General features: G+C 40.7%; 5 protein-coding genes across 8 annotated transcripts in view; 3 read left to right on the forward strand and 2 right to left on the reverse strand.

The window, feature by feature from the left end:
* The first annotated feature begins 18 nt into the window (after positions 1-18).
* On the forward strand, positions 19-3,593 carry tcn2 (transcobalamin II). 3 transcript variants are annotated; one of them, XM_063489680.1, is made up of 10 exons: positions 19-100; positions 397-467; positions 915-1,104; positions 1,208-1,377; positions 1,670-1,822; positions 2,268-2,440; positions 2,529-2,703; positions 2,793-2,973; positions 3,050-3,168; positions 3,263-3,593. In XM_063489680.1, the coding sequence occupies exons 2-10, from the start codon at positions 410-412 to the stop codon at positions 3,322-3,324; spliced, it is 1,281 nt and encodes a 426-aa protein (XP_063345750.1). In that variant the 5' UTR covers positions 19-100; positions 397-409; the 3' UTR covers positions 3,325-3,593. The 3 variants fall into 3 exon arrangements, with proteins under 3 accessions (XP_063345750.1, XP_063345751.1, XP_063345752.1); XM_063489681.1 differs by having other exon boundaries at positions 44-100; positions 400-467; XM_063489682.1 differs by having other exon boundaries at positions 73-94; positions 400-467.
* A 4,477-nt stretch (positions 3,594-8,070) lies between these two features.
* On the forward strand, positions 8,071-11,908 carry dguok (deoxyguanosine kinase). The gene is made up of 7 exons (XM_063489653.1): positions 8,071-8,659; positions 8,740-8,849; positions 8,943-9,142; positions 9,242-9,389; positions 9,472-9,587; positions 11,148-11,247; positions 11,465-11,908. Exons 1-7 carry the CDS (start codon positions 8,410-8,412, stop codon positions 11,489-11,491), a joined length of 951 nt encoding a protein of 316 aa, XP_063345723.1. The 5' UTR covers positions 8,071-8,409; the 3' UTR covers positions 11,492-11,908.
* A 431-nt stretch (positions 11,909-12,339) lies between these two features.
* Positions 12,340-14,119, forward strand: spaw (southpaw). The gene is made up of 3 exons (XM_063488797.1): positions 12,340-12,607; positions 12,988-13,820; positions 13,923-14,119. Exons 1-3 carry the CDS (start codon positions 12,340-12,342, stop codon positions 14,073-14,075), a joined length of 1,254 nt encoding a protein of 417 aa, XP_063344867.1. The 3' UTR covers positions 14,076-14,119.
* Positions 14,120-17,123: 3,004 nt separating this feature from the next.
* On the reverse strand, positions 17,124-20,705 carry LOC134638769 (eukaryotic translation initiation factor 4E-binding protein 2-like). 2 transcript variants are annotated; one of them, XM_063489646.1, is made up of 4 exons: positions 20,529-20,705; positions 20,242-20,411; positions 17,798-17,986; positions 17,124-17,661 (listed from the first exon to the last, which is right to left on the reverse strand). In XM_063489646.1, exons 2-4 carry the CDS (start codon positions 20,375-20,377, stop codon positions 17,630-17,632), a joined length of 357 nt encoding a protein of 118 aa, XP_063345716.1. In that variant the 5' UTR covers positions 20,378-20,411; positions 20,529-20,705; the 3' UTR covers positions 17,124-17,629. The 2 variants fall into 2 exon arrangements, with proteins under 2 accessions (XP_063345716.1, XP_063345717.1); XM_063489647.1 differs by having other exon boundaries at positions 20,242-20,705.
* Positions 20,706-22,145: 1,440 nt separating this feature from the next.
* ank1a (ankyrin 1, erythrocytic a) overlaps positions 22,146-27,162 on the reverse strand; it is a 91,533-nt gene continuing 86,516 nt past the window's right edge. Inside the window, exon 45 of the mRNA XM_063490763.1 lies at positions 22,146-25,944. The gene's annotated coding sequence lies outside the window, so the exon portion shown is untranslated. The remainder of the gene's footprint in view (positions 25,945-27,162) is intronic.

The raw sequence follows: 27,162 nt of genomic DNA on the forward strand, positions 1-27,162 counted from the left end.
TGCAAATGACCAGTCATGTGACAGTGAAGCTGCTAGAAGCTGTTGTCGCAGCTCGTCTCGTCACTCGGCTGTGATTCTTCACTTTGGACGATCCGTGGAGGTAACACGTTCCTGTTTATAGGATATGTCAAAACAACACTTTGATTTTATAATCATGTGATACTTATTGTCTGCAGTGATGCTGGCACACAATCCATGTTACTATAAATTAGTTATTTTTATATTTATTTTCTATTACTTGTACATGCCTTCCTCAAAGTTCCTTGCATTTTTATCACCCGCAATGACTGTATATCTGTTTTACTTTTACTGTTTTTGTTTTTAACTTGAACTGTTTAGCCGAGTTGATTCATTTTCTGTGTGCCTGTGTGCCTTATTTTTGTATCTTTTAACCAGCAGGTTATCCAGAATGATAACTTTGGTGATAATCTCAGCACTGATTGGTTTTGCCTCTACCAAACCATGTGGTAAGTAGGCCGACTTTAAAAAGACGTCTTTACAAATTAATTAAACGAAAGAAAAAAAAAAGAAAAGAAAATTTAACTATACTAAACTTTCTAAAGCTGCACTAACTCTGAGGCAACCCAGTTTGCAAATACACTTACTGACAAGTCTGGACATTCACAGATGTTGCAATTGCGTATTTAATGAATGTAAGTGATGCATTGTGTTGCTTGTTTACTTAGTTGTGCAGGATTAACAGTGAATGTGGCTCCTCTTTGGCCTTGATCTGCTGAGGGTGTTGAACGTAGTGATGATTCTGTAAATTAGTCCTGCTGATGCAGCAGCTGTGGTTTTGCAACAGTTTCAAAAGTTCATGTAAATGTCAACAGCAGCAGAGCAGAGATACTTATATAGGTTTTGTTTGTGTCAGGTGACTTTTTTTTTTTTAAACCTATAAAGTTAAATTCCAGATACAGAAGGCTCCAACACTGAGCTGCTGCTTTCACTCAACAAGAATCTCCTTCGCTCTCTGGAGAGCCAGGAGGGACTTCCTAACCCCAGTGTCCACTTGGCATTACGCCTTTCCAATAACCACAACCTGGCCAAGGAGAGTGAACACCTCAACAGACTAAAAAATGAATTGCACAATGACATTCAAAGGTACACACACACACACAACACACATTTATGCACACTTAAACACTTTCTATGAAGTCCTCTTTCTCCCCAATGTTCTCTACTGAGCCTTTTTTCCTCCTCTCAGCTCTCTCTCTAACAGTCAGCCTGTGACTGGTGTGCTGGCGCTCTACAGCCTGGCTTTAAAGTCCTCCTGCTATGATCTCAACACGGTCAGCTTCACTGTAAACGAGAGGAGTGAAACACTGCTGACACACCTGAAGAACCAGATGGAGCTGGAGAAAGAGCACATTGCCTGTAAGGGTTTTTTTTTGTTTGTTTGTTTGTTTTTCAGTTTTTGAAGGGCAATGGTTGTCATAAAAAAATTTTCAGCAATCCTCTCGTTTTTGATGTGCTACAGTATCTGACCAGAGTTTACCTAATGTAGAGGACGGGGGTCATATTTCATGGTTTGTGAATTTAGCAGGGATAGAGTAACTTTCTGTCTAATTTCATCCAGAGTGAAATGCCTCATAATTTCTCAAACATTGCTGTGAAGTTGTGGTTCAGTGTAATTTGGTTTAATTTGCTTCTTCTCTCCTGCATTCAGTCAGCCACCGCCCTTTGACCAACTATTACCAGTACTCCCTGGGTGTGCTCGCTCTCTGTGTGAGCGGCATCAGGGTCAACAGCCATGTGACCAACAAGCTCATCAAAGCAGCAGAACATGAGCAGTTCAAACATGGAGAGTCTGAGAGTGTGGGTGGGTGAAACATGCCTTAATGGTGTCTTTAGCTGTTAACATAAAGGTGAAATAATGATGCAGGAGTCACCCTGCTATTACCTACTAACAATCATGGGTTTAGGATAAATTAGTTTACCGCTGATGACATGATGACACATGATGGAGTAAACATATATTCACTGCCATGTTACATTTCATATCAAAATCCACTGAGTTTGAAGCTGAGGCCACCTGATGGATATTTAACAGGAAGCTCTACATACAGTTTAGCTTTCAGTTCTTTGGCTATGCCACAGTTTGCTCTGGCGAAGCGGTTACCTCTTGTACTGCTAGCTTAGCTCTCACTAAACATCTGCATTAGTATGCTGTGAAAATGCTAAAAGCTTTTCACTTTGTATTTTAGCTTTGAATACAGCTGTAATGATGCAGTCGTGCTAATATTTTATCCAATTTCTCTCCTCAGATACGTATGCCATGGCTGGAATGGCACTCCAGTGTGTGAAGGACTCTGGTTCTCACATGCAGAACGCTGCTGGGCTGGACAGCGCTCTTAGCAAGATCAAGCAGAAGCTTCTAGCCTCCCGCAGGGCTGATGGTCATATTGGTAATGAATTCAGCACAGGCCTTGCAGTTCAAGTAAGGATCCTTCCTCTCTCTCTCTCTTCAGAGACTTCTACAGAGCAATATCTTTGCAGCTGAAGTGTGTTTATTTGATGTGTTCAAGGCCCTGTTAGCAATGGGCAGTGAGGTTGCAGAGTGTGCCGCCTCAATGGAGGCCATGAGGACAGCTGCCAGAAGCAACGCATACAACAACCCCATGGCCATCTCTCAGACGCTGCCTGCTCTCCAGCAAACATCCTACATGGCAGTTAAAAGCAAGGAGTGCCTCACTGAGGATAGTATGTGCAGCATCATTTCTACCCTCTTTGGCCACTTTAGGTTGTGTCTGTTGCCACTCTAACATTGTTATATGTGTACCTTGCTGCAGACACTCTGGTGCTTGAGCCCTTAGATCCTGTAGTGGTTTCACCAAACCAGGTCAAGGTGAATGTGATGGTGGAAGTGGTGACATCCAGCGGAGCGGCAGCACTTTACTCGGTGCATGTGCCAAAGGGCAGCTCCCTGCTAGAGGCTCTTGAACTGCTCAAGGAGGAAAATGCTGGCTTCACGTGAGTTCATGCCACTGCATTTTACCTTGCATGTGATTGGCTGCAGTGAGTAGTCTCTGACGATGCTGTGTGGCAGGTTTGAGAAGGAGTCCAGCCTGTGGGGACCTTTCTTAAGTGTGGTGAATGGAGAGCAGGCCAGGCAAAGCGACCGCAGATACTGGCACCTCTCCTCAGATGGCACTGCACTCACTGAGGGTGAGTAGACACACACATGCATGCAAACACACTTTAGACTGTGACGCACAAACGAGGATTTCGTTGATCTGCTTTCACTGTGTCTCTCTGTCAGGTGTCGGCGATTTCAAGATCGAGGCGGCTCAAAGGATCACCATCAGAAACACGAGCTACTGATGTTCCAGCCAATCAGTGATTAGATGATCAGCACTTTAATCTTTATGAACTAACGATTACACCTAAATTGTCTCTTGGCATCATATATCAATAAATCCCACAATTACTTAACAGAATGTTTGCGTTTTAAGTAGATATGAAGATTGAACAAAAGTGTAATTAAGTGATATTTCAACTAAGTTTGTGTTGAATATTTTTACTTTGGAAAACGTTTTTATGATTATAATATATTTACTACGAAATGTCAATTAAAATGACTTTTGTGATTATGCTCTTTTGAAGACTTTTTTTAAGGACAATCTATTTGTATGCTTTTTATATTGTTACAAACAGTACAAACCAGTGACAGTTCATCTGAATTTATTTATTTATTTATTTATTTATTTATTTTGGATGGCTTTTCAAAAGTATGTAGCTTGAATAAAAATAAAATAATAAAAATGCAGAATAAAAAAAAAAAATGTAGTGCCTGTTTAGCGCCAAGCTTTCACACTGCGTTACTGCGTGCTGACTGCTGAGGTAAATTATTGTCTTTCAGGCTAGGTTGTTTGCACTAATAAACAGGTGCCCTCCAAATGACGAGAAAGAGTAATATTTTCTGTTGCTCATGCAGCCAGTGCCATGAATGTTTGTTAACATGGCTCGAGTAGATGTGTCAGTGCGCGAAGGTTGAAAATGGCATCTTTCATATTCATCTGGCAAAATAATTTCTAGGAAAGTTTGTATCTATTTATTAAAGATTGGTTGAGGACTCTTTGCCACATGCATTGGCTGCATATAAACATCATTATATTACAGTTTACGGTCATTTGCACATTATATATTGTAGGGTATGGGCCAAATTTACTAAGAAAGCTAGTGGAGTCGTCTGCGTGTAATGGGAAGTTGTGACACTCACTAATATCTGCTGATTAGAGGCAACGAGCTAATTTTCGAACGCAGAAGCGCGTGCTGTCTGTGGTCCTGAAACGTGACAACAACGTGAAAAATTAATTCAATTCAATTTTATTTATATAGCACCAAATCACAACAAAAGTCGCCTCAAGGCGCTTCATAGGTACAGAGAGAAACCCAGCAATCATATGACCCCCATGAGCAAGCACTTTGGCGACAGTGGGAAGGAAAACTCCCTTTTAACAGGAAGAAACCTCTGGCAGTACCAGGCTCAGGGAGGGGCGGCCATCTGCTGCAACCGGTTGGGATGAGAGAAGGAAAACAGGATGAAAGACATGCTGTGGAAGAGAGACAGAGGTTAATAACAGATATGATTCAATGCAGAGAGGTCTATTAACACATACTGAGTGAGAAAGGTGACTGGAAAGGAAAAACTCAATGCATCATGGGAATCCCTGGCAGCCTACGTCTATTGCAGCATAACTAAGGGAGGATTCAGGGTCACCTGGTCCAGCCCTAACTATATGCTTTAGCAAAAAGGAAATTTTTAAGCCTAATCTTGAAAGTAGAGATAGTGTCTGTCTCCCGAATCCAAACTGGAAGCTGGTTCCACAGAAGAGGGGCCTGAAAACTGAAGGCTCTCACTCCCATTCTACTTTTAAATACTCTAGGAACAACAAGTAGGCCTGCAGTGCGAGAGCGAAGTGCTCCAATACGGTGATATGGTACTACAAGGTCATTAAGATAAGATGGGGCCTGATTATTTAAGACCTTGTATGTGAGGAGCAGGATTTTGAATTCAATTCTGGATTTAACAGGAAGCCAATGAAGGGAAGCCAAAACAGGAGAAATATGCTCTCTCTTTCTAGTCCCTGTCAGTACTCTTGCTGCAGCATTTTGGATTAACTGAAGGCTTTTCAGCGAGTTTTAAGGACATCCTGATAATAATGAATTACAGTAGTCCAGCCTGGAAGTAATAAATGCATGAACTAGTTTTTCAGCGTCACTAAGAGACAGGATATTTCTAACTTTAGAGATGTTGCGCAAATGGAAGAAAGCAGTCTTACATATTTGTTTAATATGTGCGTTGAAGGACATGTCCTGGTCAAAAATGACTCCAAGGTTCCTCACAGCATTACTGGAGGCCAAGGTAATGCCATCCAGAGTAAGAATCTGGTTAGATACCATATTTCCAAGATTTTCAGGGCCGAGTACAATAACCTCAGTTTTATCTGAATTAAGAAGCAGAATGTTAGTGGCCATCCAGGTCTTTATGTCTTTAAGACATTCCTGCAGTTTAACTAATTGGTGTGTGTTACCTGGCTTCATGGATAGATAGAGCTGCGTGTCATCTGCATAGCAGTGAAAATTTATGCTATGTCTTCTAATGATGCTGCCTAGGGGAAGCATGTATAATGTAAATAGAATTGGTCCTAGCACCGAACCCTGTGGAACACCATAATTGACCTTAGTGGGTGAAGAGGACTCTCCATTTACATGTACAAATTGGAGTCTATTAGATAGATATGATACAAACCACTGCAGCACAGTACCTGTAATACCTACAGCATGTTCTAATCGCTCTAATAGGATATTATGGTCAACAGTATCGAACGCTGCACTAAGGTCTAGCAGGACAAGCGCAGAGATGAGTCCACTGTCAGAGGCCATAAGAATATCATTTGTAACCTTCACTAAAGCTGTTTCTGTGCTGTGATGAGCTCTGAAACCTGACTGAAACTCTTCAAATAAGCCATTCCTCTGCAGATGATCTGTTAGCTGTTTGACAACTACTCTTTCAAGGATTTTTGATATGAAAGGAAGGTTGGAGATTGGCCTATAATTAGCTAAGACTGCTGGGTCTAGAGATGGCTTTTTGAGTAAAGGTTTAACTACAGCCAGCTTGAAGGCCTGTGGTACATAGCCGATTATTAGAGATAGGTTGATCATATTTAAGATCGAAGAATTAATTAATGGCAGGACTTCTTTGAGCAGTTTTGTAGGAATGGGGTCTAAAAGACACGTTGATGGTTTGGAGGAAGTAATTATTGAAGTTAACTCAGAAAGATCAATTGGAGAAAAAGAGTCTAACTTAACATCAATGGTACTAAGAGTAGCTGTAGACGATATTACATCTGTGGGATGATTATTGGTAATTTTTTCTCTAATGATAAGAATTTTATTTGTGAAGAAGTTCATGAAGTCATTACTAGTTAGCGTTAAAGGGATGGTTGGCTCAAAAGAGCTCTGACTTTTTGTCAGCCTGGCTACAGTGCTGAAGAGAAATCTGGGGTTGTTCTTATTTTCTTCAATCAGTGACGAATAGTAAGATGTTCTGGCTTTGCGAAGGGCTTTCTTATAAATCAGCAAACTATTTCTCCAGGCTAAATGATGATCCTCTAAATTTGTGACATTTGTGACCTCTCCAGCTTATGAGTCATCTGCTTTAGGCTACGTGTTTGAGAATTATACCACGGAGTCAGGTACTTCTGATTTGAGACCTTAGTTTTCACAGGAGCTACAGTATCCAGAGTCATACGTAGTGAGGAGGTAAAATTATTAACAAGATAATCGACCTCTGTTGGGGTAGTGTTCAGATAGCTGCTCTGCTCTATGTTGGTACAGGCCATTGAAGATGATAACAGTGGGTGGATTATATTCTTAAACTTAGTTACAGAGCTTTTAGAAAGACAACTACTGTGATAAAGTCTACTCTCCACTGCTGTGTAATCAATTATTGTAAATGTAAATGTTATCAGGAAATGATCAGACAGGAGAGGGTTTTCAGGAAACACTGTTAAATGTTCAGTTTCTATGCCATATGTTAAAACAAGATCTAGAGTGTGATTATGCCATTACGTTGAGTGTTTAATATATTTAAGGTGTTTTTGCGTAAAGAAATGGTGCTTTGCTACACTATGTGAAGGTAAGAATTTCTGACAGGCGTTCAAGAAAATTAAAGAAGTGACTTTTGTTGGTGTTTCAGGTTATCTTTGATTTCCGCAGCTGTTTGTCAGCAAGTGATGTGTTTTGATGGAGTCCATTTAAAAATACATGATCAGGTTTAGTGAAACACTCTCCCTTTTAATAGCCTATACATGCATCGAGACCAATGTAACTACTCTGCCCACACATTTAGGAAATCCATACAACACATCTTTGTTTAGTTTGAGTTTAATGCTGGCGCCCTCATACCCTGTACTTATGAAATCAAACAAGTTTGTCTACAAAGGCACACGAACACAGGATACTTTATTTATTTTATAATTATCTTTAATTTTGATTTTTTTTTTTATTGTTTGTTTGTTTTACTTTATTGTAGACACGCTGAATACAAACTATCGGATTACGCTAACTGGACAGGAAATGTAAACTTAAATCTCGTATACTGGGAATTTCTTGGCCATTTTGCGAGATTACACCAGTGCAAATCTCTCAGTACATGTAAACAGAAAACTAAGAAAACCTAAAATATACATATTTAAAATAAAAACAAACCTCACAAACATGACGAATGTAAGTACCCCCACCCCCCAAAAAACTCAAACCCCCAAAAAACGCTAAGCACCGAGGTTGAAATGCGTATGAAAATTTCAGTGTGAAAAATAAATAAAGAATAAACTCTCGCGTTGTCACAAGAGAATGTACATTTATATACTCATTTAATAGATTTTTAAAAAATTGTAATAATTAAATATACCTGTATTACTATATATAACTATATATCACACATATGCATTTATAAGTAGTCACCACCTCAAACTGTGCTGTCAGTTTACACAAACCTCGTTGTTTATGCTAAGCAAAATATTGAAAGGCTTTTATTGCGAAAGGACACAACGTGAGCCGGAAGTGGTTTTCGTTGCTAACGCTACTGTTTGTAGCGTGCGTAAAATAGGTACATGTGTTTTGAGCCGGTAATAGTCGTTTTTGTTTTTTTTTCCTGACCCGAATTAAACGGACGTTGACCATTAATTCAACATTATAGCGGTGTTAGCATCCACACCGCTATAACATTAGCTCTCCTTTGGTTACTGATGAACGCTCCTCGAGCTTACCTCACGTGGGGCTTCCAGCTAACGTCTGTCTTAACTTGATGCAAACTTTCATAACAGGTTCTGTAACTCATTTACCCACCGAATGACCTGCGGGTAAATGTGATTTTCCGGTATAGTTGTACTACCTGTCGGGATGTCTGCGCCTTGTCGGTACGCTCTGTTCAGCATATATAATCAGCGAGCAGGTTTCACACAGGTCAGAAGATTTACATGCATCCAGTGGAAGAGCTCTGACTCCCTGCTGAGAGGTGGATACACAGCCGTACTGAGAGCTATGGCAAATAAGACAGGAAACCTCACTTTATTTTCTTCGAGGTGCCTGTCAGGTTCAGCTGCGGATGCAAAATCTCGGGTGAGGAGAGTTTCTATCGAGGGCAACATCGGTAAGAGTTTACAGATTGTCCCAGTTAGACGAATCTCCTGTTGGATGTCTCTGTGCTGATCTCCTGCTTTTTAATAACAGCTGTTGGAAAATCGACCTTTGCGAAACTCCTGCAGTCAGCTTGTGCAGACTGGGAGGTGGTGGCAGAACCTGTCAGCAAGTGGCAGAACATTGAGAGTGAGACCTCAAAGGTGGGTATATTCACATCTTCATCTTTTTTGTTATAAAAATTAAAGGAAGGCAGGATGATACAGCTTACATTTGTCTGCTCGTGTCTTTGACAGGGCCAAGGTGTGCCCCCACAGACCACAGTCAGCAACCTGCTGCAGATGATGTACCAGGACCCTCAGCGCTGGTCATACACGTTCCAGACGTATTCCTGCATGAGCCGGCTCAGAACACAGCTGCAGCCTCCACCTGCACGCCTCCTCCAGTCAAAGGGAACACCTGTCCAGGTGTATGAGCGTTCAGTCTACAGCGATAGGTGAGTGAGTCACATTTACCAGAAATATTTTCAACAAACTAAGCAAAATTTTGACAAGGATATAATGAAAATTAATTCTCCTGTATTATGTTTTCTCAGATATATCTTTGCTCTGAACATGTTTGAGCTGGGATGTATCAACACTACAGAATGGGCCGTCTACCAGGACTGGCATTCCCTCCTGGTGGAGCAGTTTGGACACCAGGTGGAGCTAGAGGGCATAATTTACCTCAGCGCCCCACCAGAGGTATGGCACATGAAATTCAGTATTTTGTGCTCTGAGTGGAAGGTAATTTAGTGTCACACAAACAGTTTTGCATGTCTTTTAGAAATGCATGGAGCGCCTGCAGCGTCGGGGAAGAGCAGAAGAGGAGGGCGTGAAGCTGGATTATCTGGATAAGTTGCACTCTCAACATGAGAGGTGGCTGGTTAAGAAAACGACCCAGTGAGTGAGAATAAGATTAAACAGCTCTGATTATCTTTTGACTTTTTCCAGTGCTGTTGGCTGTTTTGAGGTGATACTTTAAGGTATATTTGGTCTTATAAGCCTTTTTACAGGGGGTCTCAACCCTGCAAATACCGGGGGTCAACTGTACAATGAAGAAAGACCTGGGGCTTGGTGACATAATTTAAGGTTTAACCCCAGATTTTCTGGATTACGTGATTTATTGCCATCGTAATTTATGTTGCACGCCTAACCAGAGGGGTGTACTACGAAAGAAGTTCAACAAAGCCAGGCTGTTTCAGGCATCATGTGACTCCTCTTCCACACAGAAAGATCCCTATAAGTGGCACTTACTCCAATCACGGATGTTATCAGATGATATTCATAAAATAGTGTTACAAAAATAACAGTAAAGTGCAACACTGTGACAAATAAGACAAGACTTTAATGCTGCAGAAAATCGTTAATCTGGTGAATTAACACACAGTGGTAAGAAATTTTTTTTTTTTTAATTTGAGTTAATAGATATATTTTAATGCTGAGGGCACTCTTGGTTTTAGGGTGATCATTCAGTTTTTTTAATATAATAATAATTATAATATAATGCCAAATCACAACAGTCGTCTTGAGGCACTTTGTATTGTAAGGTAAAGACCCTACAATAATAGAGAGAAAACTTCAACAATCAGACTATGAGCAGGCACTTGGTGATGGTGGAAATGAAAAACTTCATTTTAACAGGAAGAAATCTCTGGCACAACCAGGCTCAGGGAAGCACGGTAATCTCCCACGAGAGGTGAGGGGAGAAAAATGGAACAAAAGACACACATTAGAGCTCTGGAACATTAAACTGGATGCATTTAGATGTTAAACGTTGTTGTCCTACTGAGAGGAGGCATGGAAAACACTTCAGTTTGTTGGCAGATTAAGGTGAAATTAATTTGGTTTATTAAATAAACATTCTTGGTGCATGTTCTGCGTTCTATTAGCTGCAAAAGTAAATTAGAGTCAAGCGTAAAGACCTTTATACATTTTCTGCATGACCAACAGAATACTTGCATCCAGTTACCATGTGATGCACAGTTAGCACAGTTAGCTCCAACTTGTTACTAAGGTAAAACATGTTCCCCCAGCACTCTGCATTGCACTCAAAGCATGCTGTAAATAAACAAATAAGTGAAAATGTGGCGCTTCCAGGTGATTTTAATGAGAAACTCTGAATGTGGTATGTGCTCAGTGTAGGTTAGCATGGTGATGTAGCCAGGTAAAAAGAGACTCGCCTTTGTGATACTGAGAACTCTGACTTTAAGCTGGAGATAGCCCGCTATCCCGTTAGTTTCCCCCCGCCCTCTCCATTATGCTTACAAGTAAAAAAGATAAACTACACAAAGTAGTGATATCTAGCTGGTCTAAACTTTCTACTTTGAAACATAGTGGTGGCACAGTGCTTGTGTTCAGGTTCCTTGCAGCTGTTTGCTGTGAACAGCTGACGGTTCAGCAGTGTGTGTTCTGCTGTTAATGTCATAAAGTGCGTGATACAGCTTTGTTCTCTCCTTTCAGAATCCATTTTGAGAAGCTGAAGCAGATACCCGTCTTAAAACTTGATGCCAGCGTGGAATTTAAGAGTGACCCAGAGGTGCAGGAACAGTTTATCACAAAGGTGTGCTTGAATACCTACTGAATGGCATTTATTCCTAAAAGGTGCTGTGCCAGAGTTAACCACATGAGGGCACTGCTCTGATGCTGTGAATCACAATCTTCCACCCTGGGGTGGGGCATGTGAGGGTGTTTGAGTCAGTCAGCTGACAGTTTTTTGTATGGATGATGTTTAATGTGTTTCTGATATACTGTGATCCTAGTATGGTGTTTGTCCACAGGTGAAGAACTTCTTTGATGCTTTATGAGAGGAGCCATCAGCAGCAGCACAGTGGGAAACAGATGAAACCAGTCAGACCTCCATATAAAGTCTTTATATAAATTAATACACACAGACCTCTTTTTGATGAGCTTCCGGACCATATGATGTGAAACCCTGACATTTTTTTTTTTTTGGATATGAATGTGTTACTTTAAAGCATTGTACTGTTATTTCCTGGTTACTTTTGAAACACACTTTGTAGTTATGAACGTTACCTCTTAAACTGTAGTTTACTGTTTAAATCTTTGGAGCTGTCTCTCTGAGTCAGCACATTTTTACAGCTTCTATAAATTATAAACTAATCCATACTAGAACTGAAATTCACACAGTGTGTGTCTGTGTACTGTTTTATAAACATATTTATAATCCTAACTCGTTGGAACAAACAATTAAGACAAATGTTTCTTGCAGCTTCTTAATAAATAAAACATGTTTTTACATTTCAACATTGAGTTGTCATTTTGTATTAGCCATTTTATTCTTATAAACTTTATTTGTATTAATTAAACAGAAAGGTGCAAATTGCTGTGCAAGATTTTAATTGTTTTTAAATTGATTTTTGAAAGAACAGTTCATTTGATGGGACAATGACCTTGGATAAATGCTTTCTTCTTTTTTTTCTGGCCCTCTGATGTGCTCTGATGATCAGAGGGGCTGTTCGGATGCCTGGAGTGGCCAGGGGTCATCAAAGGGCAGCTGGCGGCTATAAAAGGCCTGCCTGGAGCTCCGTCTGCTCAGAGCATCATTTGAGCCTGAGAGCAGCTGGAGTAAAGGAGGCGATCTCTGCTTCTCTCTCTTCTCATTCTGGTGTTGACTTTGTGAGTTTCAGCTGAAATGGAAGTCCTGATAGTTTTCATCTGTGTTTTTGGAGTGGTTTCTTCCGCCCGGGGCCACAGATATCACACGGGACTCGAGAGCAGTTTGGCATTCAGAAATCTGTCAACCGATCATCGCAGCGGATACCCTCTGTACATGATGCAGCTGTATCGCTCCTTTAAAAGTGCTGATTCCTCCTCATCTGTAGCTGTCAGCGATGTTACTGCACAAAGCGACAGCCTGTCAGTGCACAGTTTTGATTCTGTCAAAAGCCTGATGGCCAGAGGTGAGTAAACAGCTGAATTATGTTTTTCAAGTTGCTCATTGGTTGCTAAATTTGCTATTTAATGTATGAGTTAGTTTCTCTGTGCACTGAGTCCTCCAGGAGCTCTTTGACTGGTTGATTGTCTGTGCTATCAGACCCTCCCTTTTACGACCCAGCAAGTGTCAGTGCTTATTCGAACTTTAAAGACTTGCCCTGTTTTATGTGGGGAGGTTGTTTATTAGCCCTCAGACGTCCTTGCACAGGGGGGTCCAATACACATCCTGTCCTGTTCACCCTCTCACTCCAGTGTTTTGACATTTGTTCACGGATCTGGTTTGTCCAGATTCATCCCAGACTGCAGTGTGTGAATCTGAAGTCTCACTTGCGTGTCTCATTTTCAGGCTGCCATCAAGAGGGCGAAAAGTGGACCGTCACATTTGACATGTCATCCATCTCTACCAGTGAGCTTGTCCAGCTGGCAGAGCTGCAGATCAGACTACCAGCTTTCTCTGCCTCTGAGCGTGTCACTGTGGATTTATATCACTCCCGGAAGCAGAGCTGTGACCTGGACGACACATCGTGCCAGGAGGAGCGTCTTTTCTTAGGGAGCTTTGGCACATCACCCAGCAGCACAAAGTCCTCCTGGAAGGTGTTCAATGTGACCGGTCTTTTAAAATACTGGCTATACCAGGGAGACGAAGTGCAGAGGCGAGAGGCTTCGGGAGAGCCTGAGACTCAGTATGGGAGTGGCGCTGGGGATGGAGTGGAGAAAACCAGAAAGTCTCTGTTCACAACTTTAGGACTGAGGCAGAGAAAAATCCCCCATCCAACCACAAACCGGGTCATGATGGTCATCTTCTCCAAACATAAGGAGGGCCATGCGGCGTACAGTCTCATTCACACTGTGGAGAACTCCAAGTATGTGTCCATGGACAAAGAGGGCAGCGACATTCAAAGTCGGCGTCACAAAAGGAACAGAATGGAAAGGATGCGAGTAGCTGGTGTACCTGCACCTACTGTGGCTCCAGCACCATCAGCAGCAGCAGCAGCAGCAGCAGCAGAGCAGGTCCAGAGACCGCTGTGCCGAAAGGTAGACATGTGGGTGGACTTTGACCACATCGGCTGGGATGAGTGGATTGTGCATCCAAAGCGCTACAACGCATATCGCTGTGAGGGAGAGTGCCCTACACCCCTGGACGAGTCGTTCAGTCCCACCAACCATGCATACATGCAGGTAAGATCGCAGATTAAAGAGTTTCACTGAACTATTTCTAAACCTCAAAATAAAAAAATCCTATAGTTGCTCATTTATTCATGTAAATTATTTCATTTTCAGAGCCTCTTGAAACATCACCACCCAGAAAGAGTGACCTGCCCGTCTTGCGTGCCAACGCGCCTCAGCCCCCTCTCCATGCTGTACTTTGAGAACGATGATTTGACTCTGCGGCATCACGAGGACATGATTGTTGAGGAGTGTGGGTGCCACTGAAGCCCCCACCCCATCACCGCCCCAGCTTACACCTAAACACAAAAACCTGCTTTGTTTGCGGTCTATTAACTGAACATTAACCGACCATAAACTTTAACTGAGATGTTTTTTTAATTGCTTCAATGTATAAATTAATACTAAAATATCAATGTTATTGAGATGAAATGACTCAAAGTATATATATTCCATCCATACTGGGTGATAAACTCATATTTTTCTATCTTTTGTGTTATTTATGCATTATCATGTAAATTCTGTACATAAAATATGAAACGTATATTAAATTTTTTTATTTTGACGTAAGTGTGCTGTTTTATGTTGTTTTAAAATATTTTTCTTCACCCATTCGTATATATTTTTATTTATAAGGTGAACATTCTTAACAAACCCTTTATTAAACATTTAAAAAAAAAGGCTCATACATAGTCACAAAGGGTTTTTTTCCTAATTTAAAGTTAAATGAAAATGTATTTATTTAGTTAAAAATAAATCACGCCTAATTTATTTGTTAAAATTAAACAAATATATATTGGCACCACCAGTTTATCTGGTGTAAGCTTTAAATAGCATTTAATTTGTTGCCACTTCCATTAAATCTCCCAGCAGTAGCTACAAAGCTAAACGGGCACACTTTGTTCTTAATGTTCCTTGGATGACAGATCTGTTTGGGTTAACAAATAAAAGGCAGAGTGTGCATCCACCTCTTAATCCGTTGCTAGCAGCCAGCAACTTAGTATATTGGCCTTTCTCACCTCCCCAATCCACATCTTGGTCCTGTTAAAGTGCACACATCATCAGAGGTCATTAGCGTCGTCCTCCCTGGCCGGGCACGCTGGGTGGAACAACACAAACCACACTGAAGGATGGCCCGGTGGGTGAGAAAAGGCAGTAGTACTACTTGTTTATCCTGGTGAGGAGGGGGTTGGACAGCCAGGAAGCTGAGGTGACAAGGAGATCATTCACGGCCCAAGTAGTGGGAGGGAGTGGAAAGACTGCACCTGAAGGGTGACGCTACTGTGGAGGAAAGACAGGCCGGACTGGAAGTGATCAGCTGAAACTATTCAATCCACACATCCACCCAAGACAAGACCAGACCGAGTTGTATTTCAGGATTTGTCCACGTGTTTTTCTCTTCTTTTCTTTCCGGGTTTTTTTTTTTTTTTTGCAGAGGTAAGTTTTGCAATCAGGACCTTTTTTCTGCACTCGCTACAAGTAGCAGAACCTGGAGTGCATCGATTTTATTCCACTCAACGATTTGAGCTTTATTTATATTTATTCTAATGATGATTCTCTACAGAGCCGCTTACACCACAGGCTGAAAGTAAAAAGCATTTGTACAGTCCCGCACATGCAAGAGTATTCATAGTGAAAGAGTGTTTCATTGCTACAGCGCTGTGCAAAAGATTTGCACCACCCCTTATTTCTTCATATTTGGCGAGGACAGTGGGAAACAGTTGCAGTGATTTATGCATTCACGCTACATGCAAACATACATAAAAATCCAGCAGCAAAAAACTGAATTGTACAATTCTAACGAATTTGAAGGTCAATATTTGTTATAAGCACCTTTATTCTTTGACACAGCCTGAACCCTTTTTGGCAGCTTTCTTGTTATTTCTTTAAGTAGTCTTCAGGAATAGTTCTCCAGGCTTCTTGAAGGACATTCAAAGCTCTTCTTTTATATTCTCTGTCGAGATCCCACACTGCTTCAGTAATATTGAGGTCTGGGCTCTGTGGAGGTCAGTCAGTGACTGATTGTGTCTCACACCGTGTTTCTCTATATGGCATTGATTGTACTCCATAATGTATCAAAAAAATCTGACAGGACTTTTCTGTGTTCAGAATTATTTCAGTTTTGATGCGATTTCCAACACCACACATAACTCTAAAACCCATGACAGAGCCTCACGGATGGCTGTAGACAGTGTTGGACTCTCCTGTCCTCCTTTAAATCGTCATCACTGTGTACAAACCAAGAAATCTGTATTTATCACTCTGTCACACCTGTTGACACTGATCTTCAGTCCACTTCTTGTACCACAGCCTTTCCTCCACTTCCCTTCCTTAATAATGGCTTCTCCACAGCCCCCTTCCACTGAGATCATTCCCGGTGAGGCTTCAGTGGACAGTAGATGGATCAACTGCAGGGTCAGATACATCTCTGCGTCAGGTTTTTGCTAGATTATCTATTTCTTGGGAACATTACTTTCAGATACTGTTTATTTGTTGTAAATATTTTTTTTTTGGGCTGACCTTTCTTGTTTTGTACTTCACGTGTTCAGTTTTATCAATTTTTTTTAAAGCACTGGACACCACGCAGAGAAATACCAAATTTTCAGCTCTTTTGGAATAACTTTGTTGGTGCAAAAAATACAATGTTAACACAGTCTGTTAAACTGTGTTACCTTTGGGATTTTTCATCGATCCAACTGAAATCTGTTTTAGTAACGAACGCTAGTAACAAAGTGCCAAAAGACACAAATTAAAACTGGTTCTTTGTTCAAGAGCATTTTAAAACGCTATAAGAAAGTCTGGAATCAAAACTTAAAGAAATGACTGTTGGCTTTAAACTTCGCACATTACTGGATGCAAGATTTTAAAAATGTGAAACATCTTTTAGATCAAACAATGAGAAGTTCAGTGAAACACCTTCATCTATTCCGGCGCCTTTGTTCATAAGCACTTCACAGTGGAGCGAATCAACAACGTGCCAGTGACAGAAGTGGAATCGTAAATGTTGAATGGAAGGAAGGAGTTCCTGCCTGATGTGTTGTACAGTTGCATATTGACCTCTCTTTAAACAGCCCACTGACTGAGGTTATCAGCCTCCTGCGAGCTCCACGTGGAATTCCTCTGAACCAGAGCGACGCAGGAGGTGCAGCAGGCTGCAAGACTTGTCACTTTGAAATGTATATTAGCTTTTCACTTAAACATCTAAACCGCTGACATGAAACGAAAGCATTATTTGATTTCAGATGGCGCCATTCAAGTTAGAAAAAACACAGACAGAAAGACTCAGTGAACACATGACGGAGAGATAAAGTCTGAATGGTGTTTGCTTTAATTTCTTTTTTTAAATCACCCTAAAATAGCAAAATATCTGATTCAAAATGCCGTCAACAAATTTCTGTTTGACATTCTTTACACTTCAGGTGAAGCGCTCGTTTATGAGAGCAATACTGACAGACCGTATCTAAAGAGAGATTGTGCGAAATGCACTGAAATAAAAGCACATCGAGTGAAAACCGTTCTGGAATGGTTAGAAATTCGGACAACTCGATTCTCATTTTCACTGACTTGTTTTATTACCGAGCGATGAGGCATTGTTGGTGTTAAGCACTTCTCAGTGTTCGTTTTAAACTCGCAGCCACTACCTGAAGGCACACTTTTTGTTACACACAAACCAGGCCGAAACCTTGAGGCAGACAGTAAAAGTGTAATTACAGATCCAAAAAATGAGGCCGACAGAGATAAGATCCTCTGTCTACATGGAGTAGGTGATGGTAGGGGGGGAGACGGTACCCCTCTCTTCACAGCACTTTGTTGGGCTTCACCTAGATGTCCATTTCAAACTGTGCGTCATCACCTTTGAAAAGAAAAATAAGTAAACAATAAATGTAGGGTGGAGATGGATGATGATTTGTAGGCTTCATTGCTGTATTGCTTGGATGGACTTTAAGTACTACATCCATCCTGTGATGTGTGTATAGGTGTGAACATACCAGCAGTGCTACTGTTCGGAGCAGCGGTGTTGTTGTTCAGTAGTTCTCCATTTTGAGTGTTCTTGCTGGTGTCCTTGGAGGCAGGGCTGGTCACTCCTGGAATGACTGGCAGGTTGGCAGGAGGGGTCCTGGCCAACGGAGAACTGCGACAGTCCAGCAGGAACTTGCGTTCGTAGATGATCCTGGTACCTTTTGTGTTCGCAGGTGGGAAAAATGAAGGATGATTATCAGATGCGCAGCATTGAGAGATCAAACAGAGCACTGAGGCCACACTCGCACTGACTGGGATCAGCTGCTTCATCAAATTCCTGTATTTTAACTTGACCTGTGTGCCACAATAGACGTGATTACAATATAAAAACAGGCATTTTTTCAAAATCTTGCTGTCTGTACCTGATCTTCATGCAGTAACTAGAAGGACGTTGCAGCATATATGTGACAATGTTATTACTAATTATGCTGCTGCTCTCTTACGGCTGTTATTATGATCTGCAACGCTTCAGCTGTTGTATATTATGTATACTGTCGCACAATGAGCCAGTCTGAATGAACACAACACACACACACACACTCCTTGGCAGTGATGCGATGGCTTCCAGTTGTGATAACGAACCAACTGATTTACTTTCTGATTTAACGCAACTAAACTCGAAGAAAAGCTTCGTGACGAAAAGCTTTGTGACGAAAAGCTTTGTGAACAGCAAAGTGTACAGTTAACAAACACAGTTTTAACATTTGGTGCAAAAGGAACATGTGCCCTTTTTAAGGCAGTATGTTATATTTGCACATTCGCCTAACAAGCAAAAGTCCCTTATGCTACGGGTCAGAATCAAATATGTCCCACTGATTCAGAGAAATTGGTCCATGCTTTCATATCAAGCAGGTTAGATTATTGTAACACTCTATTTTCAGGACTGCCCAAATCATCAACATGACAGCTTCAGGTCATTCAACCAGATTCCTTACAGCTACACAGAAATCTGACCACATTACCCAGTACTGAAATCACTTCATTGGCTTCCAGTACAATATAGAATTGCTTTTTAAATCCTTCTGTTATCTCACAAATCTCTCACCGGTTCATGCCCTGCTCATCTGGTGCAGATCTTGTAACTGTTCCCAGAGTCAGACCTCAGTCTGAGGTTGCTCTCATTACTGTGGTCCTGCTCTTTGGAACAAGCTGCCTGCTGATCTGAGATCAACTACAACTGTGCACATATTCAGAATCCTCTTTATGTACCTGGGCTTACACTTAACAGGTGCTGTTGTTTTGTTTATGCTGTTTTCACTACCATAAAGCCTCATAAACCTGCACAGGTATGATTTTGTCTTCTTTTTTTCAGCAAATGATTTATTTAATCTTGCTGTCTGCTGCTATCAGACTCTTTAACTCTTGAGTCAGATCCACATGTACTGAACCAGACTAAACATAGCTCACTGCACGCAGTCACTTTTTGTACACCACAACGCATGCTTGCACACCACCTGTGTGCTTACAATACCTGTAATATGCCAGAAACATTAGTGCTAATACCTTATTTTATATGAAGTGTAGAAATATTTGCTTTGTTGTTTGCTGCTATGACAACTCAATCCTCTGGGATTAATAAGGTTTCTCTCATTCTCATTCTTTGTTAACCACATTGAGGTTACATGTAATTAAATGTGCTATATTAAAAAAATGTTTTTGCTAAATATGCTGCCTGCATTGATATAATATATTTTTACTATACTATTCTTTATAATCTCCCTTAGAAGAAATGTGTCCTGACCAATTAAGGGAACACATCACAATATGAAAATAAATCATCGTCAGACACACAGGCCCCCTGTTCCTATTCAGCAGTTTGATACTGGTTTTTAAAAATAGTTATATCCGTTTAATAATGACACAGTGTTACTTTTATAAGGCAGTTATTAACACTGTGTGACACACAAAACCCTGAAAAAAGGATGAAGTGACACCTTTTAGTGTAATTACACAGTGTTACTCTAACCTTTAGATTACCTTTACCTAGTTAAACCTCGTGTCTGCAGCAGGTTTAGGTGGACAGTCCTCAGAAGCAGGGACCTCTAGAGGAATTTAAATGATCTCTACAGTAAACCAAAGGTGGAGCAGCTCTACTGGCTGACCGTGTGACAACAGTGCGTTGAACCCAAACTTTAGACTGCAGCTAAGCTACAGACAGACGCTCACTATCTTAATTAAGACCGTCATGTCTAAACAACCTGTTCCTTCATTTCCTCTTTTCAAGTAAACACTCGCTCGCTAGCATTAGCGGTTAGCTTAGCAGAGCTACAGCAGACCTCATGGAGTTAGCCTAAGCTGCAGACAGACAGAGCGGCTCCACAGTGGATAAGAGTACAAGTCATGTGTGTCCGGGAGTCAGAGCAGATCTCCTCGGCACTCTTGAATGAATATGACAAATAACAACACTGCGTACCGCCGGGGGTCGTGCTGAACAGAGTCCCTCCCGGGGTGGTGGAGTAGTCGTGGGGCATGTGCTCCGCGTCGTTGATCGTCACCCTCCTGATCGACGGGATGGCCTTAGCGGTGGTCTTCTGGCAATCGGTGGACATCTTCTCCCAACTACAATAAACTAATACTAACTAACTAAATAACATCAAACAAGCACAAAGTCTTGGTTTTATAAAGCCACGCCGAGCCGGGGTTTCGGGTATGGCTTTGACTCAACTAAATGACTACTGTCGGATAAATAAAAATAAATACCTCGTTTTCATAAGTGCAAACAGTGGAAGGCTGGATCTAAAACAGTCACATCACATCAAGCACTCACACACACGAACTAGTGTCCAGGATCTTTGTTTAAAAGGACCTGAGCACACGTTCCTCCGCTCTCACTCTGCCTCAACATGCACACAAAACAACACAGCAGGCTGCAGGAGAGAAGGCTCCAGAGGTGCACAAAAACCAGCCAACTCCGCCCCCTGCTGGCACTAAAGGACTGCGCACTCTGCGGTGTTCAAAACTTCACCAGCTATAGCTGTTACAATAAAAACAGCATAATAAGACGTTTTTAAAAACAGTGTTTTCCAAAACAGGTCGAAAAGCATTATTTACAGACAATAGAAAAATTAATAAGATGATAACATATATACTGTCCTGTGCAATTCCTGGGTCAGCACTCATTTCTTTTTCGCTTCTCTTCTATATTTTGCTTGAAAAATTGGAAATACGTGTACTGATTTATTGAAACACGTGCAAAAATGCATGGAAATGTTTTATATGAGACTAAAATAGAATTTGTGCAGTTCTGATGAGCTAATGAGCGTGAAAGTCAATAAAGCGGTCTTCAGGAATAGATGTCCAAAGTAAATAATAATAATGTTGATAGCTTCTCATCTTCTTGTCTTCTTTTGTCATCCACTTGTCCAGTTTCCTCAAATTCCTTAAGGAGGCATTGCGCACCATGCCAGATTATTCCATATATTTTTAATAGGCCTTTGGGAATCACCTTGTTTGTGAAAAAATACTATTTTATTCCTGTCAAATAGTGTTATCTTTGGTGTTTTTCATAGATATAACCAGAAGATGCAAGAAATTATGTGTTTTTGCAATTTTACAAAATTGTTTCTTTGCTAAGTTTCCTGTTCCCTTTAATTAGGTGCTGTTTTATGCTTGAACAACTCATAGGTCAATGTTAAGAGGCTTAACAAACACAAAAGACATTCTTCCAAAAATGATCTGGTAGTGAAAAAGGAGCCAGTGTCCAAAGAAAAGCTTTGAAAGACCGTCAGAAAATCTGGAGAAATATGACCATGTTAGTAAAAAACAAAATAAAAAAGAACAAGAGCAAAATTTGCGGGATTGAAGGACAATTCTGAAGTAAATGCATTTTTTCTTATTTTTTAATGAGAAGAAAAGGTGTCAGCAGGTGATTCCACAACCAAGAAGCCTTAAAATTTAAACCTTTAGCTTAAAGGTTTGAGGAACCTAAGATCAGGAAGTTGCAGAACCGATCCTCTACAAGCCTCAAACGTGACCATCAAATGTCAAAATCAACTCTAATACATACTGGGAGATTTTAAAACATGTGTGATGTGTCACAAAAAGAGAAAAAAAAAGATTTATAAAATTGTTTCCACAAGGCTGTGTAAGTGTTGCTTCCATTTGTTCGTTTACTTTACTTCCTCTGTGGCATTTCAAATGAGCATCTTTCCCATCCTCCTCTTTTTTTGTTCTTTGTAAAGATCCAGCAAGTCAAGATCATCTTCATACAGCATGCACAGCTACACACCTGAAATTTCAGCATGTTTATAAAGCTGACTTTGTGATGACTGTCATGGATGACGTGCCACACAGAAAATCACACACAATATACACAAAGACATTTCATTTCTTTATTAATTTTGTAAATGTTGAGCTGGTGTACAGAGTAAATTGTCAGTAGATGTCTTCGGATTTGATCGGATTAAAAGGCTTTTACATATTTTAAATCCATGATTGACTCTCCATAACAATAAAAAAGCAGACAAAATAAGTTAAAATACCCACAAGAACCCTATTTTATCCCCATTTTGCAGGCATTACCCAGAACTCAACAGTCTCTTGGTAGCTACAGCTGTATGATGCTAAAAGTACATCCATAACATAACTAGAATCCCATTTGACAAGTAAGGGTGCATAGCATTCTAAATAAATATATATATTTATATATATATTTTCATATATTTCATATATATATAGCCTTTTATGTTAAAAACATTTTCTGTGCATGTGCGCAGTTGCATTCCTTAGTATTGAGTAATATGCTATTGCATTAATAATGTCTTCAATCCATTCTAAAGGAATATACATGTGTTCTCTAGTTTTTGCAACAGTTAATATTTTTGCATGAACTTGGTGCATGGCATCATCTCGGTAGTCCCTCAGTGCAGTGCTTTTTTTCTGATGTAACCTCGACTCTCTCTCGCTCTCACTTAGTCGGACTCCCGTCTGACCACGTCCAAACGGTCACCACGTGGAAGTCTTAAGATTGGCTCAGTCTCATATTTGGTAAAAGGGCATAAAAATGTCAGGGGGTGGGCTGTGTTGAGGGAAAATGCATGTCATCTTGAAGACTAGCCTTCGAAGCCACCAAACCTCCCCCATAACTCCGTCTATCTTCTTTAATCTGTTCCCGTCTGGCTCTGAGCCTGACATCAGCAGAAAACAACCTAAACATATGAGCCCTTAAAGAGCAAATCATATGCTGTGATTGATATAAGGGGGCACAACTTTTCTTTGACATCTGACCTTTATTAAGCTAATAAAATAACAATAATACCTCATGAAGGGATATTTGTTAAAATGTCAAAAAAAAAAGAAAAAAGAAAAAAAAGAATTCGAGGCTTCGTTCTTTAAAATCTACCACCATCTGTGCATGTTTGTGATGAAATGAGAATGAAGTCATATTTATGATAATCAACAGCAGATATTGAGCTGAAACAACAGAGTGAATACCCTATTATCTACTGAAGTATAGAGCCAACACGGATGACTACTTCATAACAAGACTCACAGTATACCAAGACTTTACATTCATCATCTCATGGCTGTGGGAAGCCATACTAAACACTTATTTATGGGTGCTTATTGCAACATTTTTGTGACTTACATATTTGTCTATAATAAAAGCATTCGATGTCTGACGCAACATTTGAAAGAAATGCATGTATTGGTTATTGATATAATGTGAGATGGCACACTTATTGAGGTAAATAAACCTTTAAAAATATGTGATTTAGAATTACACATATGGTCTTTGTCCATTTGCAATATTACTTCCTGTGATATTATCACAACTTTAACTTGTCCCAATATCCAGGACTGAGTATGTGATATTTAAATCACACCACGCACGCGCCCACACACTCGCACACACGCAAAACACACTCAGGATTTCTTTCAAGGTGCATATGAATGTTATTAAGGTTTAAAAACTGGCTGAACACACCTACATTCCCAGATGAGTAACAAAAACAAACAGCGGGCACTTTGCAGATGCGATGGCTGGCATGGAGCCATACCAGTATACTTAAAGTTTTATTTTCTAGAGAGGCAAAAGGATAAAATGCAGGATGCTAATGTACTGACATCATTTCTGAGTAAAGTGAGAAGTAGAGTAAAGCTGAAAGTTCAGGAAGAACGCAAGCTGTGATCCTAAAATCCTCCCTCCTCTGTCACTCTCTCGCTCTCACACACACACACACACGCACACACACACACACACACACACACACACACACACACACACACACACACACACACACACACACACACACACACACACACACACACGAATAATCCTTTCCATTTAAAGCAGTTATTGCTTCTACTTCTGGAGTACAGTTAAGACAGCAAATCGTGACAAGAAGACTAAAGAAAGGAGCGGAAAAAGAGACATGCTTCTGGACGGGTCAGGCTCACAGTTACGGGTCAGTATTACAGTTTCTCATCACAGTGATTGGTGACTGTCTTTGCTACACACTGAAGAACTGCCAAGGAGACAAACATCGAAGCTCAACACGTCCTCGACCCTAAACGCAACGCACATCACTTCATCCAGTAAAACTAGTGCTACATGATTCCGTTTCAGCTACTTTACCCTCATCGAGTGACATCTTCTGGTGGCTGTGAGATGGTCTGTAAGCGCACCTCGTGTGGTGGTGTCATATACTGTGCGATGAGGTCAAACAGACGCAGCTACTGTACGAGCTGAAGGTGGGATCCCGCATCCCAGTGGAAGGTGGACGGGACTGCTACATCTACTCTGAGAGGCTGACTGTAGAGGCTAGGGGATGAGAGATGGAGGTTGGGTGATAAGCAGAGGTATCGGGATTTTAGCTCAGACATCAACACAAACCTCACGAGGATACAGCACAGTGGGGACAAGAAAAAGGCAGAGGAGTAGGATGAAAGAGCAGGTTAATCTCTTGTGATAATCTTTCACTTGTACATATATATCTCTTTACCTTCCTCTTCACAAGGCAAGCCACTTTGATCAAAGTTTGGCGAGGCAGGTTCCTGCTGTAAACCCGTCTCCCAAAGCTGAAAAATCCCCACGGTACAGGAAATGACTTAAAGTACATCTTCCTCTACAGTCGGACATGTGGAACGCAAACAATGAAAGCGCGTGAAAATCACAACGAAACATCCGGACACACACACACGCACATACACACGCAAATCCAACGATTTAAAACAGGCAGAGCGACACAACGGTATGTTCTTTTACCCACAAAGATCTCAAGATATAGAAGAATAATATATAGATTCTGAGCAAATGAAACCAAACAAGAAAAAGAAAAACAGGGAGGAATTTCTCATGTACCTGAAACAGCAGCATCAGTTGCATCGCATAGGGATCTAGTAACAGAAACAACACACGTAACACACAGTCACGTAGAGCATTTTAGTGCATACAATATTATGTACACAACACTGATATCCTGGGGCGATAATTGTAGCTTTACTGGACTTAGAGACCACTTGGCCAGGTTTGAAACTAGTTTGTGGTGCTGATTGAGTGCAGCATGGAGGAGGAGGAGGAGGGGGTAACAGTTGCCTAGAGATGACGTAATTCTCAGTATTTTAGTGTCTCTTTTTCTTAAGTTAAACTCTTCACCACTGGGTTAGAAAATGGGCCGGTGGTAGCCTACATTGCATGCCCGTCCCATTAAGCGGTGTCTCCTCCCCATCCCGCCCCACCCTTTTAACCCGCCCCTGCATTCCCTCGGTATTTGTAGTTAAACACAGGCCATGCGGCAGCAGTCACTCATGCTGATACAGATAACAGGAAGCACGTTTTGGTTGCTAGTTTCTTTTTTTTGTTGTTTTTGATTTTTTTTTTTGTCTGTCTGGTTTTTGTTTTATACGAAATCATGCTTCTAGCCTAGTAGTAGATATTTTTTTCCCACCATTTCTTAAAAAAAAAAAAAGTAATAAAAACTACAAGAAAATCTGTATCCTTTTTCTTCTGGTGCGTGCTGATAGTTGCCATAGCCACTGTGGTTGTCATTGAGTTGGTTTCTCTTCATTTCCATCTGTTTGCCTTCTGATGTGTGGTCTTCCTCCTGTCAGCTGCTGCTGGTCATGTGTTCATGTAGGATGGTTTTGGTGAAGGGGTTGAATCCTGCGGAGAACTCTGAGGAGAGAGAGAGAGAACTGTAGTGATTTACAAGCCTCTCGATCGTCCTGCTACCGTGCAACACAGGTGGCATGCAAACAGCAACAAGCCAGTGCTAATGTGAGTGCCTTTGAATCCTGGTTATGCTACTATACTACTTTATAGTGACTGAAAGTTTTTAAGTTCCCTTCAGCTGATCCTCATAACGTTCAAAGACTCAACGACACGTTAGTTCTGCCAAAGATTTACACGCAAATGGGGGCCAGCAGTGGTTTAACATTCAGCAGCGAGTCACTGGAAATATCAGCAAGCTCAGGAATGTCATGGCATTTACGTTAGTGAGGGCAAGACACACACACACGCACGTACGCACGCACATGTACACACATTATAGTGGCTCCATTTCTCCACACAAGATGCCTTACAGCTTTGACCTTGGTCACTGTCATTTTACGATCTCTCTTCGCTGAGTGCACATTGCACCAGCCTTTTTACAGTGTTTCACAACATGTCTGACAAAAGTAACTAAAGCAGTATACAGTGTGGTTGATGTACTGCCACATTAACAATCTCTTTCCATCAAACGTATGAAATAATATTTGTGTTCAATTTTTGCTTATGGACAATTTTTTTTATATATATATATATATATATATATATATATATATATATATATATATCATAGAAAGAACAGACTTGATAGGAAATTTTAATTATTCATACATTTGACTTCATACTCTGATGTAAATACGGGAAAGTGTTTGTCAGGAGGTCATTTCTATGGTTTATTTAAGCTAAACTCAAGAAATAAAAAAAAAATAGAAAAAAGATGACATTAAAAAGCATTACTGGATCATCAGTCATTAATATATCGATTAATTCCAAACACTGACTGTTTCTAGATAGTGCATACACTCACCGGCCACTTTATTAGATACTCCCGTTCGAATTCTTGTTAGCACAAATATCTAATGAACCAATCACATGGCAGGAATTCATGTAGGCAAGGTCAATACAACCTAATGAATTTCAAACTGAGGATTAGAATGAGGAAGAAAGTTGATTTAGGTGACTTTGAACGCAGCATGGTTATTCATGCCAGATGTGCTGGACTGAGTTCTTCAGAAACTGCTCATCTTCCCATACAAACATGTGTAACGTTTACAAAGTATGCTTGAAAAAATGTTCAGTTCTCTGTGTGAAAATGTTTTGTTGATGCCAGAGGTCAGAGGAGAA

Source organism: Pelmatolapia mariae, linkage group LG12, assembly GCF_036321145.2.
Source record: "Pelmatolapia mariae isolate MD_Pm_ZW linkage group LG12, Pm_UMD_F_2, whole genome shotgun sequence".
NCBI lineage: Eukaryota > Metazoa > Chordata > Actinopteri > Cichliformes > Cichlidae > Pelmatolapia > Pelmatolapia mariae.